General features: G+C 36.3%; 1 protein-coding gene across 1 annotated transcript in view; it reads left to right on the forward strand.

Moving 5' to 3' along the window:
- ALMS1 (ALMS1 centrosome and basal body associated protein) overlaps nucleotides 1–20,970 on the forward strand; it is a 180,857-nt gene that overhangs the window by 80,221 nt on the left and 79,666 nt on the right. Inside the window, exon 11 of the mRNA XM_081797285.1 lies at nucleotides 16,059–16,300. Coding sequence (XP_081653411.1) covers nucleotides 16,059–16,300 — 242 coding nt within the window. The remainder of the gene's footprint in view (nucleotides 1–16,058; nucleotides 16,301–20,970) is intronic.

Below are 20,970 nucleotides of genomic sequence, written 5' to 3' on the forward strand. Positions count from 1 at the left end.
TCAAATTATTCCAGTTTTAGCTATTGAGAACACTTTCATGTTGGCTCCCATACCCTGCACTAGCCTGCTCTGCTGCCCCCATCAACCATTTCTCCCAAGAAACCTTGTTTTCTGTTTCCCTTCCTCCCTTCCCCCTCCCTCGCTTCCTTCTTTTACCTTTCCTTTCCTTTCTTTTTTCTTTCTTGAAAAAAGGATTTATTTTTATTTTTTTCTAGCTTTTTTGAGATATAATTGACATAAAACATTGTGTAAGTTTACTAAGGTTTGTAGTGTGTTGATTTGATAGACTCATGTATCGCAAAATAATTACCACTACAGCATTAGCTAATACCTCTGCCCTGTCACATAATTGCCTCTACTTTTTGTGGTGAGAGCGTTTAAGATCTTCTCTTTTAACAACTTTCAAGTATATGGTATTATTGTTAGCTATCATTACAATGCTGTGCATAGATCCCCAGAACATCTTCATCTTCTGGTTGGAAGTCCATACCCTTTGACCACAATCTCCCCATTTCTCTCACCCTCCAGTCTCTGATAACTACCCTTCTACTTTCTGTTTCCATGAGTTTGGCTGTTTTATATTCCACATATATATTATACAGTTTTTGTCTTTCTCTGTCTAACTTTTTTCATTTAGCATAATGCCCTTAAGGTCCATCTATGTATGTTGTTTCAAATGACAGGATTTCCTTCTTTCTAATGGCTGAATAATATAATATTATATATATATGTACATATATATATATGAATGGATAATATTATATAGATATGTATAAATATCACTTCTTTATCCCTTCATATATTGATGGACACTTAAGTTGTTTCCATATCTTGGCTATTATGAATAATGACATGGGAGTGTAGATCTCTCTTCAATATTCTGTTTTCATTTCCTTTGAATATATACCCAGAAGTGAGATTGCTGGCTCATATGGTAGCTCTGTTTTTAAGTTTTTGAAGACTCTCCATACTGTTTTCCATAGTGGCTATATCAATTACATTCCCATCAACCAGTAGTGCACAAGGGTTACCTTCATTCTGTATCCTCAACAACATTTATTTCTTGTCTTTTTTTTTTTTTTTAAGATTTTATTTATTTATTTGAGAGAGAGAGAGCACAAGCTGTGGGGAAGGGCGGAAGGAAAGGGAGAAGCAGACTCCCCATGAAGCAGGGAGCCCTATGCGGGGCTTAATCCCAGGACTCTAGGATCAGGACCTGAGGTAAAGGCAGACACTTAACCGACTGAGCCACCAGGCTCTCTTGTCTTTTTGATAATGGCCATTCTAACAGGTGTCCGGTGATATATCTCCTGGATTTCATGGAGCTAGAGGTTTGCATTTCCCTGATGATTAGTGATGTTGAGCACCTTTTCATGTACCCGTTGGCCATTTGTATGTCTTCTTTGGAAAAATGTCTGTTCAATTCCTTTGCCCAGTTTTATTTTTTAAGTTTTTATTTGAATTCCAGTTAGTTAACATACAGTGCGATATCAGTTTCAGGTATACAAAATAGTGATTCAGCACCTCCGTACAACACCTGGTGCTCATCACAATTGCATTTCCCAATTTCCCTAACCTACCCAACCCATTACCTCCACCCACCTGGCAACCATCAGTTCCCTATAGTTAAAAGTCTGTTTCTTGGTTTGCCTTTTTTCCCCCCTTTGCTCATTTGTTTTGTTTCTTAAATTCCACATATGAGTGAGATCAACTGGTATTTGTCTTTCTATGACTAACTTATGTATAATACTCTCTAGTTCCATCCATGTTGTTGCAAATGTCAAGATTTCATTCTTTTTATGGCTGAGTAATATTCTATTGTATGTATGTATACCACATGTTCTTTATCCATTCATCAATTGATGGACACTTGGGCTGTTTCCCTAATTTGGCTATTGTAGATAATGCTGCTATAAACATCAGGGTGCATGTATCCCTTTGAATTAGTGTTTTTATTTTGGGGGGTAAATACCCAGTAATACAATTGCTGGATGGTAGGGTAGTTCTATTTTTCACTTTTTGAGGAACTTTCATATGATTTTCCACAGTGACTGCACCAGTTTGCATTCTCACCAACAGTGTAAGAGGGTTCCCCTTTCTCCACATCCTCAACAACATCTGTTGTTTCTTGTGTTGTTCACGTTAGCCATTCTGACAGGTGTGAGGTGATCTCTCATTGTAGTTTTGGCTTGCATTTCCCTGATAATCAGTGATGTTGAGCATCTTTTCATGTGTCTGTTGGCCATCCATAGGTGGTTTTTGGAAAAATGTCTGTTCATGTCTTCAGCCCATTGTTTAATTGGATTCATTTTGGGGGTGTCAACTTGTTTGTTCTTTGTTACTGAGTTCTAAGAGTTCTTTATCTTTTTGGATATTAATCCCGTATCAGATCCATGGTTTACAAATATTTTCTCCCATTCTGTAGGTTACCTTTTTATTTTGTTGATTGTCTCTTTTGATGTACAGAAGATTTTTGGTTGATACAGTCCCACCTATTGAGTTTTATTTTTGTTGCTTGTGCCTTTGGTGTCACATTAAAAAAAGTCATTGCCAAGATCAATGTCAAGGAGTTTTTCCCATATGTTTTTCTCTAGGAATTTTCAGGTTTTATGTTTAACTCAACCCATTTCAAGTTAACTTTTGTGAATGGTATAAGAATAGGGGTCCAAGTTCGTTTTTCTGCACATGGTTATTCAGTTTTTACAGGACCATTTATTAAAGAGGCTATCTTTTCCTCATTGATTATTCTTGGATCCCTTGTCAAATATTAGTTGACTGTATGTGCAGGGAAATATTTCTGTGCTCTCTATTTGGTTCATTTGTCTGTTTCTATTTTAATGCTAGTACCATGCTGTTCTGATTACTGTAACTTTGTAGTGTAGTTTAAAATCTGGAAGTGTGATGCCTCCAGTTTTGTTCTTACTCAGAATTTCTTTGGCTGTTTGGGGTCTTTTATGGCTCCATACAAATTTAAGAATTTTTTTTCTCTTTGTCTGAAAAATGCCAGCGAGTGTTGATGGGGATTGCATTGACTCTGTAGGTGGCTTTGGGTAATGTGGACTTTTTAACAATATTAATTCTTCTGGTGCATGAACATAGGACATCTTTCCATTTTTTTGTGTCTTCCTCAATTTCTGTCATCAAAGTCTTGTAGTTGTCAGGGTACAAATCTTTCATGTCCTTGATTAAATTTGTTCCTAGGTATTTTATTGTTTTTGATACTAGTGTAAATTTGGATTGTTTTCTAATTTTTTTTTCAGATATCTTGTCATTAGTGTATAGAAACACTCTAACTATTCAGTCTCCTTACTCATTATTGGTCTGTTCATGTTTTCTATTTCTTCATGATTCAGTCTTGGGAAGTTGTATGTTTCTAGGAATTTATCCTTTTTTTTCCTAGGTTCTCCACAATTTGTTGGCATGTAATTGTTTGTAATAGTCTCATGATTCTGTGTATTTCTGTGGTATCAACTGTAATGTCTTCTCTCCTTTTCTTTTCTATTATTTTCTTTTTTTTGGAGAGAGAGAGAGAGTGTACATGAGCAGGAGGGAGGGGCAGAGGGAAAGGGGGAGAGAGAATCATGAGCAGGAGGGAGGGGCAGAGGGAAAGGGGCAGAGAGAATCTTAAGCAGTCTCCATGCCCGGCACGGAGCCCGACATGGGGCTCCATCTCACAACCCTGAGATCATGACCATGACCTGAGTCAGATGCTTAACTGACTGATCCAACCAGGCACCTCAAGACCTTTCTTTTTTCTTAATATAGGCATTCATCACCATAAATTTCCCTCTTTGAACTGCTTTTGCTTCATCCCATTGATTTTTGTATGTTGTGTATCCATTTTCATTTGTTTCAAGATGTTTTTTTGCTTTCTCTTTTGATTTTTTTTTCTTTAACATATTGGTTGTTCAGGACTCTGTTGTTTAATTTCCACATATTTGTAAAATTTCCTGCTTTCCTACTGGTATTGATTTCTAGTTTCATATTTGGTTGGGAAAGGTACTAGGTATGACTTCAGTCCTCTTAAATCTAAGACTTGTTTTGTGGCCTATCATATGACCTGTCCTGCAAAATGTTCTGTGTGTGCTTAATAAGAATGTGTGTTCAGGAGCTGTTGGATGGAATATTCTCTATGTCTGTTAAAGTCCATTTGGTCTAAATTATAGTTCAAGTCCAACATTTCCATGTTGATTTTCCTGCCTAGAAGATCTGTCCATTGTTAAATTTAGGGCATTTAAAAACATAAACGTGCAGGGAGTAAAATGGTAGTGTTTTTGTATGTGATCAAAGTTGTTACTATACAAAATAGGTTGTTATAGCTATAAGAAGTTTTATATAAGCCTCATGGTAACTCCAAGGCAAAAACATACAGTAGATTCATGAAAAATAGAAGGGAATCAGAACATAATCTTATGGAAATCAACAATTCACAAAAGAAGGCAGCAAGAGTGGAAGAAAGAAACAAGGAAACTACAAAACAGCCAGAAAACAAATGAGATGGCATTAGTAAGTCCTTAACTATCAATAATTACTCTAAATATGAATGGATTGAATTCTCCAATTAAAAGACATAGAGTGACTGGATGAATAAAAACACACAACTATATGCTGCCTATAAGAGACTCATTAGCTTAAAGACACAAAAGTTTAAAGTGAAGAAATGGAAAAAGATACTCCGTGCAGGTGGTAACCAAAAGAGAGCAGGAGTAGCTGTATTTATACAGACAAAATAGACATTAAGCCAAAAGCAGTAACAAGAGACAAGGAAGACCATTATATAATAATAAAGGGGACAGTTCATCAATATGATATAACAGTTGTAAATATATGCATACCCAACATTGGAGCATTTAAGTGTATTAAGCAATTACTAAACATATCAGAAAGGAGAAATAGAAAACAAAACAATAATAATAAGGGACTTCAGTACCATACTTTGACCAGTGGAGGTATAACACCGGGTTAGCTCATTGTTACTAGGATGTCACTTCTTCTAGCAGTTAACCAAGCTAAGAATTATATGTATGTATATTAATTCATGCATATGCCTACTTCTCTACTTATTCCCATCTCTGTCAGTGTGTGTGTATGTGTTTGTGTATATCTGTATATGTAAGTATTTTTTAAACCACTAGTCAATATTGATACCTTCAGCTGATCTAGAGCACTGGGTTGATTCAAGCCTTTTGATAAACCTGGCTCTCATTATCTATAATATATTTACCTTAGTATATAAATTAGATAGTTTCAGAATTCTCCAACTTGAGTTCAGTGTTTATATATGCTTTTCTCTTGAATTTAACATTACAGTATCTAGTCAACACACTGCTGACATTTCTTGGTTGTTGTTTTTTTCTTTTTCTTCTATACCCTTATTTTACCAGGCACTCAACCCATTCACATTCATATTACAAATTCTAACCCACCTTCTGTGGGTTATAGTTCCATGTGAGTTCAGTTTTCAGAGCTTTTGCACTGCTGTTCAGATCTGACCTGCATGGGTGTGTACCAGTGGCCAGTCTGAGATTTGGGTAGTAGTCTGTCTCATACTTCTGTGCTCAAAGTGTAGGTATGCTGTTTAGGTTCAGATCCACACACACAAATGGCTCAGGGATAGGCCCAGGAGTTTATAAACATATGTTAAGGCGTTGCTTTTCTCTTTACAGTTTCTCCTTGAGCTCCCTTTTCCTGACTCTCAGGACAGAAAGTAGGAGCTTAATTTAGTCTTCTCTTCTATATATTGCCTGTGACTACTTTGTGTCAGTTGCAGGTGGCTTAGTACAGAGGGGACCAAACCTCCTCTATTGGAAGAGGAAAGTTTTCCTTCTGTAATTTATGTAATTGAGAATCATTTTCTTAGATACTCCAGCACCATTTTTGAAATATTAGCCTTTGTTGCTAGACACAATTTGCCTAATATTTTATTTAGGATTTTTACATCTATGTTCATGGGGGATATTCACCTATAATTTTCCTTTCTTGTAATATCTTTGTCTGATTTTGGTATGAGCATTAGGCTGACCTCAGAAATATGTTAGGATACTCTGAGTTTGTGTAAGATTGGTATTCTTTCTTTCTTAGATATTTGGCAGAATTCACCAGTGAAGCCATTGTGGCCTGGAGTTTTTAGTACAGATTCAATCTTTAATGGATATGACTATGCAGATTTTCTTTTTTTTCTCATGTCAGCTTTGAAAGTGTTTTTCAATGAATTTTTTTCTATTCTAACTTGTCAGAACTTGTTGATATGAGTTATTTTCATAATATCTTCTTATCCTTTCAATTTCTGAATCTCTAGTGATACTAGCTTTTTTATGTCTGATATAGGTAATTTTTGTTTTCTCTTTTTTTACTTCATTGCTTTTTGTAGGTATTAAGCAGTTTGGGTTTTGTTGATCCTCTAGTGTGTGTTTTCTGTTTATTTTTTTTTAAAGATTTTATTTATTTATTTCACAGAGACATAACGAGAGAGGGAACACAAGCAGGGGGAGTGGGAGAGGGAGAAGCAGGCTTCCCGCGGAGCAGGGAGCCCAGCGCGGGGCTCGATCCCAGGACTCTGGGATCATGACCCTAGCTGAAGGCAGACACTTAACGACTGAGCCACCCAGATGTCCCATATTCTCTGTTTTTAAGATTTCTGCTTATATGTTTATTTTTTCCTTCTGTTTTGGGTTTTAATTTGATGGTCTTTTTCTACATTTCTGAGAATAAATACTTAATTTTTTTCATATTCATTAATTTTCATTAATATTTAGCCTTTTCTGATATACACAGATTTTTATGTACTTTCTCATCACCATCTTTGCTCTAAATATTTTCTCATTTGTGTTATAATTTGTTGTTGTTCCATGGGCTATGTAGAGATGTGTTTCTTAATTTCCAATTATATGGGAACTTTCTAATTATTATTCACTTCTAGTTAATTCTTTTGTGGTCATTGAGATTATATTCTAAATGATTTCAACATATTTAAATTTCTTAGAATTGCTTCACATTACAGTATATTTTTATTTTGATCAACATGCAGTTGAGAGAGTATGCATTCTGCAGTTCCTTAATGTAATATCTGTATATGTCAGTTTGGTCCAGTTGATCAAGTGTTACGTTGAAATCTTCATTTTTACTGAATTTTTTTCTGATTGTTTAATCAACATTTGAGAATATTATGTTAATATCTCCTTTATTTTCCTTAACCATTTGGGAGTAAGTTGTTGACATGCTGCCCCATAACATGCTGATGCATCACTGTATCATTTCCTATAAAAAGAGCATAATCCTACATAACCCCAGTAAAGCCAGGAAAATCAGTGCTCCATTACAGACAGTATTCAGTATTCAGACTTTCTGGTTGTTCCAGTAAGGATTTTTACAATAAAAGGAGGCAGTTCAAAATCACATGTTGCATTTAGTTGTCATGACTCTAATTTTCTTTGGTCTGGAACATTTCTTTAGTCTTTCCTTGACTTTCTTGACCTTCTGAAGATAACAGATTATTTACTTTGTAGAGTGTTTTTCAATTTGGGTTTCTCTGATGTTTCTCATGATTAGGTTTGGGTTAGGAATATCACAGAAGTGACATTGAATTCTCATCATATGTTATCAGATGTTGCACAATTTTTGTTTGTCCCCCTGCTGACAATTATGACATTAATTACTTAAGGTTATGGCTGCTAGGTTCCTTCACTGAAAATTACTCTTTTTCCCTTTGTAATTACGTATTTTGCAGGAGGTACTTTGAAACTATGTGAGTATCTCATTCCTTTGCAAATTTTTAGTTTATTATATCCATACAGAATCATGCTTTCTTGGGGCGCCTGGGTGGCTCAGTTGGTTAAGCGACTGCCTTCGGCTCAGGTCATGATCCCGGAGTCCTGGAATCGAGTCCCGCATCGGGCTCCCGGCTCGGTGGGGAGCCTGCTTCTCCCTCTGACCCTATCCCCTCTCATGCTGTTTCTCTCTCTCTCTCTCAAATAAATAAATAAATAATCATAAAAAAAAAATCATGCTTTCTTATTTCATTCACGGGTCTATTATTTTTTTTCTTCACTTTTTACTTTAAAAATATATAGACTCACAAGAGATTACAAAAATAGTTTAGAGAGTCCCAGGTTCCCATCACTCAACTTCTCCATTGGTAATATCTTATGTAACTTTAGTACATTATCAAAACCAGGAAATTGATACTGATACAATGCAGATAACTAGACTACAGACTTTCATCAGATTTCACCAGTTTTTGCATACAGTTGTTTTTTTTAAAAATGTGTATGTGTATAATTCTATGAAATTTAATCACATAGATTGGTGTAACTACTACCATAACCAAGATACAGAAGTGTTCTGTCAAAGGAATTCCTTGTACCTGTCCGTTTATAGTCACACTCCTTCTCCCTGCCCCCTGCCTTCTTTAACCCCTGGAAACCAGTGATCTGTTTCTTTACTGTATGATTTCATCTTTTTGAGAATGTTCTATAAATGGAATTGTGTAGCATGTAACCTTTGGGATTAACTCTTTTTACTCAGCCTAATGACCTGGAGATTCATCTGAGTTGTTATATGTATTAATAGTTATTTCTTTTTATTGCTAAGTAGTATTCTAATATATGAATATATCACAGTTTATCCTGTAGAAGGACATTTTGGTTGTTAGCAATTTTTTACTATTACTAATATAGCTGCTGTGAAATTCATGTACTTATTTTTACATGAACATAATTATTTCTCTAAGACAGTGATTCTCAACCAGGTGAGATTTTGGCCCCAAGGTGACATTTGGCAATATCAGAAGACACTTGATTGTCACAACTAGGGAAGAATTTTCTATTGGCATCAGGACTGCTGATGAATATCCTAGAATACACAGGACAGTCCACACAAAGAAGAATTTGGTTCAAAATGTCAGAAATGCCAAGGTTGAGAATCTCTGCTCTAGGATAAATGCCCAGGAGTGTGATTGTTGTGTTATATAGTATGTATATGAATATTTTATAAGAAACTTCCAAACTAGTTTTCACAGTGGTTGTATCATTTTACATTTCTACTAGCAAAGTATGAGGGATCCAGTTACTCTACATCCTTCTCAACATTTGGTACTCTCAACATTTTTTATTTTAGCCGTTCTAACAAGTATATAGGGGGATTCATTCCCATTCTAATTTGCATTTTCCTAAATAGCTAATGATGATGAACATTTTTTCATGTGCTTATTTGCCATCTGTGTATTTTCTTTGATGAAGTGTGTGTTCAAGTTGTTTTGCCAATTTTTTTTTAAGATTTTTATTTATTTGAGAGAGAGAGAAAGCATGAGCTGGGGGAGGGGCTGAGGGAGAGGGAGAAGCAGACTCTCCGCTGAGCAGGGAGCCTGATGTGGGGCTCAATCCCAGGGCCCTGGGATCATGACCTGAGCCGAAGGTAAACATAAACACTTAACCGACTACGCCACCCAGGTGCCCCTCAAGTTGTTTTGCCATTTTCTAATTGCACTGTTTTTTTAACCATTGAATTTTTTTTTTTTAGATTTTTTTTTTTTTTTTTTTTTTGAGAGAGAGAGAGAGAGAGAGAACCCAAGAGGGGGTAGGGTCAGAGGGAGAAGCAGACTCCCTGCTGAGCAGGGAGCCTGACGTGGGACTCGATCCCAGGACTCCGGGATCATGACCTGAGCCGAAGGCAGTCGCTTAACCAACTGAGCCACCCAGGCACCCTTAACCATTGAATTTAAAGTTTTTATTTATCCTGGATACATGTTTTTTGTTGGATGTGAGATTTGCAAATATTTTACATCTTAAAAAATCATATTTTCTTATTGTGTTCAATGTTACTATTGTAATTTGTTTTCATTCTGAAAATGTCACTGATTTAATGGCCAGTGGCAGTCTCCTGTTATCTTTTGAACTTGTCTTTGCTTTCTGGCATAAGAAGACATTTCAGACTCTTGTAGTTTTCCATCCTCTGGAATTGGCCGTTTCTCCAAGGAGCCTGGTTTCTTCTAGTGGAAGGAGATATTTAGAAGCCAAGATTTCAGCACTAGGTGTACACATTTCTATTGGGTTGTTCCCAGCCCTCTCGGTGGCATTGTGTAGACACACACATAAACACACACACACACATGCACTCATTTTATATTTATTTCTTCTCTATATATTCCTCTCTACCCAGGCAGAGAGGCCCGCTATTAGAAATAAAAAGCCTAAGTATTTATTTATTTGATCAATCTCTCATTGTATAACTAATGTCCCATCTCTCTTGCCATCCTCTCCCCAGCCAGGATTCTGACTCACCACTTGGATTCTGACTCTCCACTCAGGCTACCTTTCTGTGTAGATGAACCTCTCACCCTGCTTGGGCTTTGACACTCCATGCTAGACTACCCCTCAACATGCATAACTTCCCTGCAGCTTGATCTCTGACTTACCACCCCCCACCCCATCAAAATGCTTATCTCATTCATGTAGACACCTTTCTTACCCACTTGAGGCTTTTATTCCCCATGTTGGACTACCTTTCACATGGGTGTCTTCCTCATCCTGTTTAGGCTTTTAATTTCCAATAGTGGGCCTTTCTGCCTGGGTGCCTTTATCCTATTCAGGATCCGACTCAAGATGTTAGGTTACTCTATGTAGGTACCCTCCTTACCCTGGCTCTGGCATCTCAGGTCAGATTGCCTTCCCTTACCCTGCCCAAACTGGGCCACCCTCAGTCCCTGGATGCTACCCTTCTCCTACAGGGGATCTGACTTCCCACTCCAGGCTACCTCTCTGTGAAGATGTTTTCTATACTCTGGTCCAGATCTTCCACTCTACGTCAGGGTGCCCCACTCTAGAGACACCTTCCTCATTCTGCTTGGGATCAATCCACATGCCAAGCTGGACCTGCCTTTCCATGGAAACCTTTCTCATCCACATCAGGCTCTGATATTTTATACCAGGCCACCTCCAGATTCTCTCCTTGCCCTGATTGGACTTTGATACCCTGTGTTAGGCTACTCTTTTACTTGGGCACCCTCCTTACACTAATGAGGCTCCTGTTACCTTACTCTGGGGTACTTTTCCCTTACCCCATATAGGTGCCTACCTTATTCTCTCCACCTAATGGCTTTAAAATTTAATTGTTCAGGAAAGAAAAGATAAAAGGAAGGGGAGAATAAAAAGGTAGGAGGAGGGGTGCCTGGGTGGCTCAGTCGGTTAAGCGACTGCCTTCGGCTCAGGTCATGATCCTGGAGTCCCGGGATCGAGTCCCACATCGGGCTCCCTGCTCGGCAGGGAGTCTGCTTCTCCCTCTGACCCTCCTCCCTCTCATGCTCTCTGTCTCTCATTCTCTCTCTCAAATAAATAAATAAAACCTTTAAAAAAAAAAAAAAGAGGAGAAAGAGAAAGGATGCTTATTTTTGATTAGCATTTCCTTGGTGTATCTTTTTCTGTCCTTCTACTTTTAGTGTATCTGTCACCTTATGCTAAAGTGTATCTCTTGTGAATAGCATATAATTTGGTTTTATTTATTTTTACCTTGTTGATATTTGTATTTTAATTGGGATATTTAGATCATTTATATTTAATATAGTTACTGAAATGATTGTTTTAAGGTTTGCCATTTTGCTGTTTATTTCTGTTTGTTTTCCCTGTCCTTTATTATTTTAATTATTTTTATTTCATGTTATCTCCTTTGTTGGATTTTTTTTTAAGATCTATTTATTTATTTATTTGAGAGAGGGACAGACAGCGAGAGAGAGCACACGAGTGGGGAGGAGGTCCCTCTGTTGGATTTTTTATTGTACTTTTTTCTATTATTCTTTTAGTGATTATTCTAGAGATTATATTTAACTTTACAATTCATTTTAAGTTATTATTCTTTCTACTTTATGAGCAATGAGGACTCTTTTTGGGGGCGCCTAGGTGGCTCAGTCAGTTAAGCATCTGCCTTCAGCTCAGGTCATGATACCAAGGTCCTGGGATCAAGCCCCGCGTCGAGCTTCCAAAGCTCAGCAGGGAGTCTGCTGCTCTCGCTCTCTCTCTCAAATAAAGAAAATCTTTTTTTTAAGAGTCTTTTTTTTTTTTAGAGAGAGAGAGTGTGTGTGCCTGAGTGGAGGTGGGGAAGGGCAAAGGGAGAGGGAGAGAGACAGAATCTTAAGCAGGCTCCTCACTCAGCACAGAGCCCAATGCAGGGCTCAATCTCACAATCCTGAGATCATACTTGAGCTGAAATCAAGAGTTGGCTGCTCGACCGACTGAGCCACCCAGGTGCCCCAATTAAACTCTTATAATAGTTTAGCTCCATTTGCCTGCTCTTGCTTTTGTGCGTGTATTTATTTTCTACATTTTTATAAATCACCACAAGATGTTGTTGTTTATTTTATTTCATATGAAATATAGAGTATACAAGTATATATAAAAAGGTGCATATGTATGTGTGTATATGTATATGTACTTGTATGTATTATACACACACACACACACACACACACAGACTCTAAGTGCCTTCATCTTTTCTATAGTTCTGTACTATGTTGGATTGTTTTATTTGAGCCTAAAAATTTTTTTAGTATTTCCTAAGGTCTGCTGGGGTTCTGTCCTGTTATTTTTTAATTTTTTCTGTATTTGATTCTAAAAAGTAGATTCTTACTTTCTTTTGAGAATCCCTATATTATCTGTTATCTCCCGTATTTTGATCTCTTAATATATTCACAATCATTTTAAAGTTTTTCTTTCTGCACTAATTCCAGTATCTGAATCCTCTGTAAAACAGTTTTTCTTACCTCTTTTTTCTCTCAATTTTTAGTCACTTTTTTCTGCTTGATAAATTTTGTAATTTTTGATTATGCAATGGATGTTGTGAATTTAAAAAATCATAGGGACTGAGGATGCTGTTACTTTCCAACAAGAGGATTTGCCCTTTTCTCTGTTGAGCATATAAAGTGGCTGATTACTTCAGTCATGTCAGGAGTTTTACTGGGTCAGCACTGGGGTGGAGCTATAGTTGACTCATTATACTTTTTTTTTTTTTTAAGATTTTTTATTTATTTGACAAAAAGAGAGAGAGAACAAGCAGGGGCAGCAGCCGGCAGAGGGAGAGGGAGAAGCAGGCTCCCCGCTGAGCAGGGAGCCCGAGGCAGAACTCGATCCCCAACCTGAGCTGAAGACAGATGCTTAACCCACTGAGCCACCCAGGCACCCCAACTCATTATACTTTTGATTTTTCCTGATCTTTGGCCTCCCTGGATTTATGCTTTAAGCCTGACAGATCTTTGACTCTTCAGTAGGTAAATACAGTGAGATACTCACTTTAGTATCTCAGATATTTGAGTTCAGCTCTTTCAGCTCTCAGCTCTTGCACCTTTAGAATATGGCAAATGTAAGGGGAGCCCAGCTATATATTCATTGTAGTTACACTTTCTTAAGGGACATTTGTCTCATAAGAACTCAAACATTGCAAGTGATTTCACTTTTCCTGGCTCAGCCCCCTTCTTGGGGATGGTACTTCTGGGTTTTTTATTGTGTGTCTGGAATATGTCCTCAGGTTTGAAAGTTCTCTCCCTCAGGCAGTAATTATTTAGCTTCCTGCCTTATTCAGGTTCAGAATCTGGCAGATGTCTTGAGGAGGAGACCTGATGTTTGTTATAGGCCCCTCTGTCTAGTGGGCCTTCGTTTGTTATTAGTGCCATGACTATGAAGAAGATTGCACTCTGCTTTTCTGACTTAGTTTTCCATTCTCCCATACCATCCTGATACTAAGAAAATGTCCTGTGGGAAAAATTGACTTGGCATTCTGCTAGATTTCACTCCATCATGCCAGCCCATGAGTTCATCAAAAGCTCTGGTGATTTCTCTTTCCCAGTGGAGTATGTCTGTCTGTACTCTGTCCCTGCCCATAATCTCCAAAATGCCCCTCTAGCATATTAGATGATATTGTTTCCTGATGCTTCCATAACTTTTCTGATACCAAAAAATGTAGTGGATTTTTAAAAATTTTTGTCTCCTGTCAACTTTCCTAAAAACTTATTTATATTCTAATGAGTTATGTTTAAATTGTTTTGGATTTCCTGTGTGCCTAATTATATCAAATATGAAGAGTGGCAGTATTATTTCTTCCTTTCTTATCCTTCTATCTCTCATTTCTTTTTTCTGACTTACTGCTAATGCCATTTAAGACCTTTACTAAAGTTGAACAGAAATGGTAAGAATTGGCATTCTTATTTTGTTCCTAATCTCACAGTGAAGTGAAGTGAACATTTTCTGCATTTCAGTATAAATAGGATGGTTGCTCTAAAGTTTTTTGTGGTTTCCCTTTGCTGTGAGGTTTTAGCTACAGAATTATTGAGTTTTATTAAATAGTTTATTTGACTATATTTATATGGTCATATGCATTTTCTCCTTTATTTTATTGATGTGGTGAATCATATTGATTTTTGAGTGTTAATTCACCTTGCATTCCAGGAGTAAACCATCTCAGTCGGAATTCACATACATCCATTTGGTTTTGGATTTTGTTTATGATTTTCTTTTGGATTTTGTTTAGGATTCTTACTTTTATATTCATAAAGGAGATTGGTCTATTATTTTCTTTTCTCCTAATTGTCCTTTTCAAGGTAGGCAGAAGGTAGGAATTCAGAAGTTCTTCTGTTTTGTGATATAACTGTTACTCCAAAATAATACAATATTACTCTATTTTTAAAAAATAACTTTTTATTTCTTATTTTAAAAAAATATTTGAGAGAGAGAGTGAGTGTGTGTGTGAGCAGGGGGAGGGGCAAAGGGAGAGGGAGAGAGAGAATCCCAAGCAGACTCTCCACTGAGCACAGGGCTCAATCCCACGACCCTGAGATCATGACCTGAGATGAAATCAAGAGTCAGACGCTTAACCAACTGAGCCACTCAGGTGCCTCAATACCTTCATATTTTTGAGTAATTTTAGATCTACAGAAAAGATACAAACATAATAGAGTTCCCTATACCCATCTCCCAGCTTTTCCTGTTAACATCTTACATTACCATAATGTACATCTGTCAAAATTAAGAAGCCAACATTTGTGCATTACTATTAACTACACCAGATTTTATTTATATTTCACATTTTTTCATCAATAACCTTTTTTTTTGTTCCAGGACCCAATGTATATCACATTCCCTTTAGTTAGCTGTCATATCTCTTTAGTCTCCTTTTGTCAATGGCAGTTCCTTGTTCCTTGTTTTTCATGATTTTGACAGTTTTGAGGAATATTGGTCAATCTTTGTTTGGCTAATATTTTGGATGATTAGACTGGAATTATGGGTTTTGGCAAAAAATACCATAGAAGGGAAATACCCATCTCTTCACATCATAGCAGAGAGTATGCGACATCCACATGACAATATTGGTGATGTGAACCATCATCACTTGAATAATATGGTGTTTGTTATGTTTCTCCACTGTAAGATAACTATTTATTCCTTTTTATTACTCTGTTCTTTGGAATCCAATTAATAAGTCCAGCCTATACTCAAGGGAGAAGGGAGAGATTAATGTTCATCTCTTTGGATGGGGAGGTATCCGCATATATTTTTCTGGAATTCTTCTGTAAAAAAGATTTGTCTCCTCTCATTTTTTTAATCATTTATTTGCTCTATTCTGTCTTAATATTAATTCTCTAAAATCTTAGTACATAATTACAATCTTAAAAACCTCTGGTTCTCCCACTGACAATAAACTTCTTGAGGCAAGTCTTTATTTCTTATTTATTTTTGTACACTCTATGCATTTAACACAGTCCCTTAATTTATAGTAGACTTCAAGTAATTTTTTTAAAATGATTATATTTTTACTTTGACTAAAAAGTAGTTTCCTTAGCTAAATTATATAATAGTATTCTAAATTGAAATTTAAAGTAGATTTTTAAATGAATAAAGTAAACTCATGCATCATTGCCTTATAGTAAGTATTTAAGATAGCAAAGGGTACTGCTGAAATAACTTAACCATTTGAGGTTGATGTATCTCCACAGAATATTCCGAATCTACCTTTGGAAAGAGATTACAGTATTTGATAAGCCACGGATATTACCTTCTGTGTCCTTTCTCTTTTTTGTTCAGACCATCAGAGGTGATTAAGACCCCATTTTCTGCCTTCCCTGGAAAATCGTCATCTGATGCAGTCACTCAGATAACAACAGAAAGTCCAGGAAAAACCATGTTTTCATCTGAGATTTTTATTAATGATGATGATCGTGGACTTGAAATTCCAGAGCCCAGTGCCCAGAAGCTGGGCAAAGTTCCTACCACATTTGCTTCATCATCTTCAGTCCAACAGATTACTCGTCCTCATGGCACAGATGGTAAGAGAATGTGATTACATTTTAGGTCATTATTACCAACTTCTGTAGGAAATGATCCCAGAAATTTGTGAGGGGGTCTTTGTAGTCAGAAAACCTAATTTTAATTTTAAACATTAGGATCCACATGATTCTATCCATCTTTTATTTACATAGCTATGAAAGGAGTGTGATTATGTTTTTGCCTTAATTTCTAGAGGAGTTAACAACTTATGTGGGACTCATGCTGCTTGTTGTTGACTTATTTTTATCTCATGATACTTAGAATTTAAAAACTATGGAGGTCTGGTTTTAGGTGGGCAGGTGAATTATTGCCATTTTATATTATATTAAATGTTACAAACTATAATAAATAGATGAAAATACATGTAATAGTGCAAACACAATACCAGTCTGTTTCTTGCTTATAAAACAATGACCAGGGACCCAGGCTGACTGTGGCCCTGCTGTCTTTAAAACACAGAATCCATAATTACCTTGGATTCACCATCACAGTCAACTAGAAGGGACAAAACATGGAGAAGCACATGTGGTAGGCCTGGAAGTGGCTCAGATCACTTTCTCCTAGCTAGGAAATAGTTTAGCTGTGATTTTGAGGATAAAAAAGTAGATTTTGGGGCGCCTGGGTGGCTCAGTTGGTTAAGTGTTTGCCTTCGGCTCAGGTCATAATCCTGGAGTCCTGGGATCGAGTCCCACATCAGGCTCCCTGCTCAGTGAGAAGCCTGCTCCTCCCTCTGCTTGTGGCTCTCTCTCTCTCTCTCGCTCTATCTCAAATAAATAAATAAAATCTAAAGAAGAAAAAAAAAAGTAGATTTTGATGAACAGCTAGCAATCTCTACCCAAAGGTCTACATTTAGAGTGTTCATATGCTGTGACAGTGGTATTTCAGTAGTGCTTATACTATATAACATTAAAATAGAGCACGTTTTTTCTTTTCCAGACCAATAGCAGGAAAATTAATAATTAAGTTCCCATTCTTCCCTCAAGTGAGAGTGGGAACTTTAAGTTACTAATTTAAGAATTTAATAGTGTGCAAGTCTACTGAAAATATTATTTTAAGTTTTCCTCTTTATGCAAAAAGGTTATCTGTCTGTAGATAAAGATGGGATATGCCTAAATATATAAAGAAAATTTCTTGGTTCAGCATTTAACTTTGAATGAATTTAATTTAAACAAGTACATTTATATGTTAAGATGGTTATAATTCTTATACATTTTTAAGGTAAAATAAAAACATACCCCCAAATCTACAGTTTAATAAATATCACAGAGAACATCTTTGTATGTCAGTTACCTAGTGCCACAGTGATACTGGAAAACAACCTCACAAATCTCTGTGCTTTGTAACAACAAACATTCACTTTTTTCACTCATGGGTTTTGTGATTCAGTTGGAGTTTAGCTTTAGGCTACAGAAATGGTTTGGGTCTGGGGCGCCTGGGTGGCTCAGTCTGTTAAGCATCTGCCTTCAGCTCAGGTCATGATCCCAGGGTCCTGGGATCGAGCCCTGCATCAAGCTCCCTGCTCCGTGGGAAGCCTGCTTCTCCCTCTCCCACTCCCCCTGATTGTGTTTCCTCTCTCGCTGTCTCTCTCTCTGTCAAATAAATAAATAAAATCTTAAAAAAAAAAAAGAAATGGTTTGGGTCTGTTCCATATGCCTTCTTCTGAAACCCAAGCTAATGGAACAATACCTACCCTGGGTTATATTGTTCTCATGGTGATGCCAGAAGTGCAAGAGGGGAGCTCCCAACTGTGAAAGTGTGTTTTAAACCCCTACTCACATCAAATGCATCAATTTATATAGAGGCCATAATTTATGTTTTCACCTTTGCGTACAGGACCTGGGAGAAAGGATTCCTTTAAAGGATTAATATCATTTGGCTTACTGAAAAAATATTATTTTTAATACTACTGTGTATTTAAAAGTAAAATTTTGTGAGGGTTTTTTGTATGAAAACATTTTAACTTACAAAGAATAGTATGTTAAACACATGACTTTGCTCAATACTCTAACAAATTCAGAATAATATACTGTATGTGTATATTTGGTTCTATTTTCCAAGTTTTTGAAAAAATAAATTTTATAGTTGAATTTTCTTCTTTACCCTTCTCTAATCTTTTTTTTTTTCTTTCCTAAGAGCAACGATTATTTGCTGTGTAGTCACTTCTTCCCCCATAGGCAGCCAGGCCAAAGTAACCTTAAAACTATTGCATCCAAACATAAAGTTGTCAAGAATTTTGAAAAGCCACTTATCTGTCTCAGAATTCTCCAGCTCTGTATGATAGCCATTCTTGCTCTGTGTCCATTGTAATCCTGCCCACGTGTTATTCATCTTTTTTGTAGCCTTTCAACTAGTAAATTTAACCATCACTATTAAGTTTTATATACACTGGTAGAGGAAGAAAATTAATCAGTCAATATTCTAACAATGACTACAGTAATGACCAAATAGAAGTGGAGGCTATAGCCTATTTTTTCTGTTTAAAATTTCCCCTCATCTATACACTTTTTTGTTTCCCCTGACTTCAGAGAGACAAAAACAAGTGTGTGTGTGTGTGTGTGTGTCTCCTCTATAATAATCAAATTATTACTTTGGTACAGACATTTTAGAAAATATTTTAGCAGTTAGTGTTTTTAAAAACAAACTTTATAGGGCGCCTGGGTGGCTCAGTTGGTTAAGCGACTGCCTTCGGCTCAGGTCATGATCCCGGAGTCCGTGGCTCGAGTCCCGCATCGGGCTCCCTGCTCGGCAGGGAGTCTGCTTCTCCCTCTGACCCTCTCCCCTCTCATGTGCTCTCTCTCTCATTCTCTCTCTCAAATAAATAAATAAAAAATCTTTAAAAACAAACTTTATAAATGGTATAATTTTTCACTCTCTAATCAGAGAATTTACCTGAGCTGGGGTAAGAGGGGAAAATGGATATGCTATACATAGGAAAATCTTTATTCACAGAATTCTTTATAATTGAAAATTTAACTCCACTTAAATTTTCAACATTAGAAGTGTTTAAAACATTTAATCTGTAGTATAGCCATATAAAATGTAAAGACAGGAAATAAAATGAATGTTTTATTATAAATGCCAAGTAGAAACACTGAATTCCATATTATACATAGTATATGCAGAGAACTGTGTATACACATAAGACAGAGAGAAAGGACACATAGGAAATACATTAAAATGTTAATAACAGTTATCTTTGGGTGCCTGGGTGGCTCAGTTGGTTAAGCGACCGCCTTCGGCTCAGGTCATGATCCTGGAGTCCTGGGATCGAGTCCCACATCGAGTCCCACACTCCGTGCTCAGCAGGGAGCCTGCTTCTCCCTCTGACTCCCCCTTCTTGTGCTCTCTCTCTGATTCTCTATCTCAAATAAATAAATAAAAAAAAAAAAAAAAAGAAAGTTGACCCAAACAGGATATATAACTATAAAAAAAAACAAACAGTTATCTTTGAGTGGTAGGACTTTGTCTTTTTTACTTTTATGTATTCCTTTTTTTTAATGTTGGGGTAATTAGCGTGTCTACACTATTGAATATTTTAATTCATAAGCGTGGTATATCCATTCATCTGTTTTTAATTTTACTCATCAGCATTTTGCAGTTTTCAGTGAAGAAATCTTTCTTTACATTTATTCATTAGATATTTGATATTATATTTTTTTATGACATTGTATACAGTATTTTTTCCCATGTGGTTTTACTGGTGTATAGAAATATAATTGTATTTCTTTATACCAATATCGTGTGCAGTGACTGTGCTAAATTCACTGTTATTCCTACTGGTTTATATTTGATGGCAATAACAACTTAAAAAGATTCTAAACATAATTATTAGGGCAATGCAAATTTTTACCATAATGATATGTCACTACATACCCTTTAGAAAGCTAAAATTTAGTAACAACAACACAACTAACTATACCAAGTATTACTTTTATGTATTTTCTTAATGTCGAGAATTTATACTTCTATAATGGAAACTTAAAAAAAAAGAAAAGAAACTTTATTTTGAAGATCTGTCATGTAGAAGAGAATTTGACTTACTTTTTATGACTCTTGGGACAGAATAAGACAGTAAGACCGGTAGTAAGAGTTTAACGAGTTTGAGTTCAGTATAAGATAAAGTGGTTTTTAGTTAAAGCCATCTGTACATGGAATAGATTGCTAAAAAACTGATCTAATGAGGCCTACCCTACCACCCTGTTTAAAATGCATCCTACCCCGATTTCCCCAGTAGTCCTACCTCTCAACATTTTCTAATTGTCTTTTTTATATAACTTGAAATTTATTAAAATACTAAATAATTTATTTAATATGTTTGTTGTTTACCTCCTTCCTCTAGAGGGAGGAATATGACCAAATAGAAGTGGAGGCTATAACCTATTTTGTCTGTTTAAAATTTCCCCTCCTCTATACACTTTTTGTTTCCCTTGACTTCAGAGAGACAAAAACAAGTATATATATATATATATAAATCTCCTCTATAATAATCAAATTATTACTTTGGCACAGATGTATACCTCCTCCCTCTAGAATGCTAGCTCTTCTTGAAGGCAGAGGTATTTTTCTGTTTTAGTCCACTGATATATCCTAAGAATCTTTTTTTTAAAGTTTATTTAGGTAATCTCTACACTCCATGTGGAGCTCGAACTCACAACCCGGAGATCAAGAG

This window comes from Leptonychotes weddellii, chromosome 10, assembly GCF_054177405.1.
Source record: "Leptonychotes weddellii isolate Sample4059 chromosome 10, ASM5417740v2, whole genome shotgun sequence".
Lineage (NCBI taxonomy): Eukaryota > Metazoa > Chordata > Mammalia > Carnivora > Phocidae > Leptonychotes > Leptonychotes weddellii.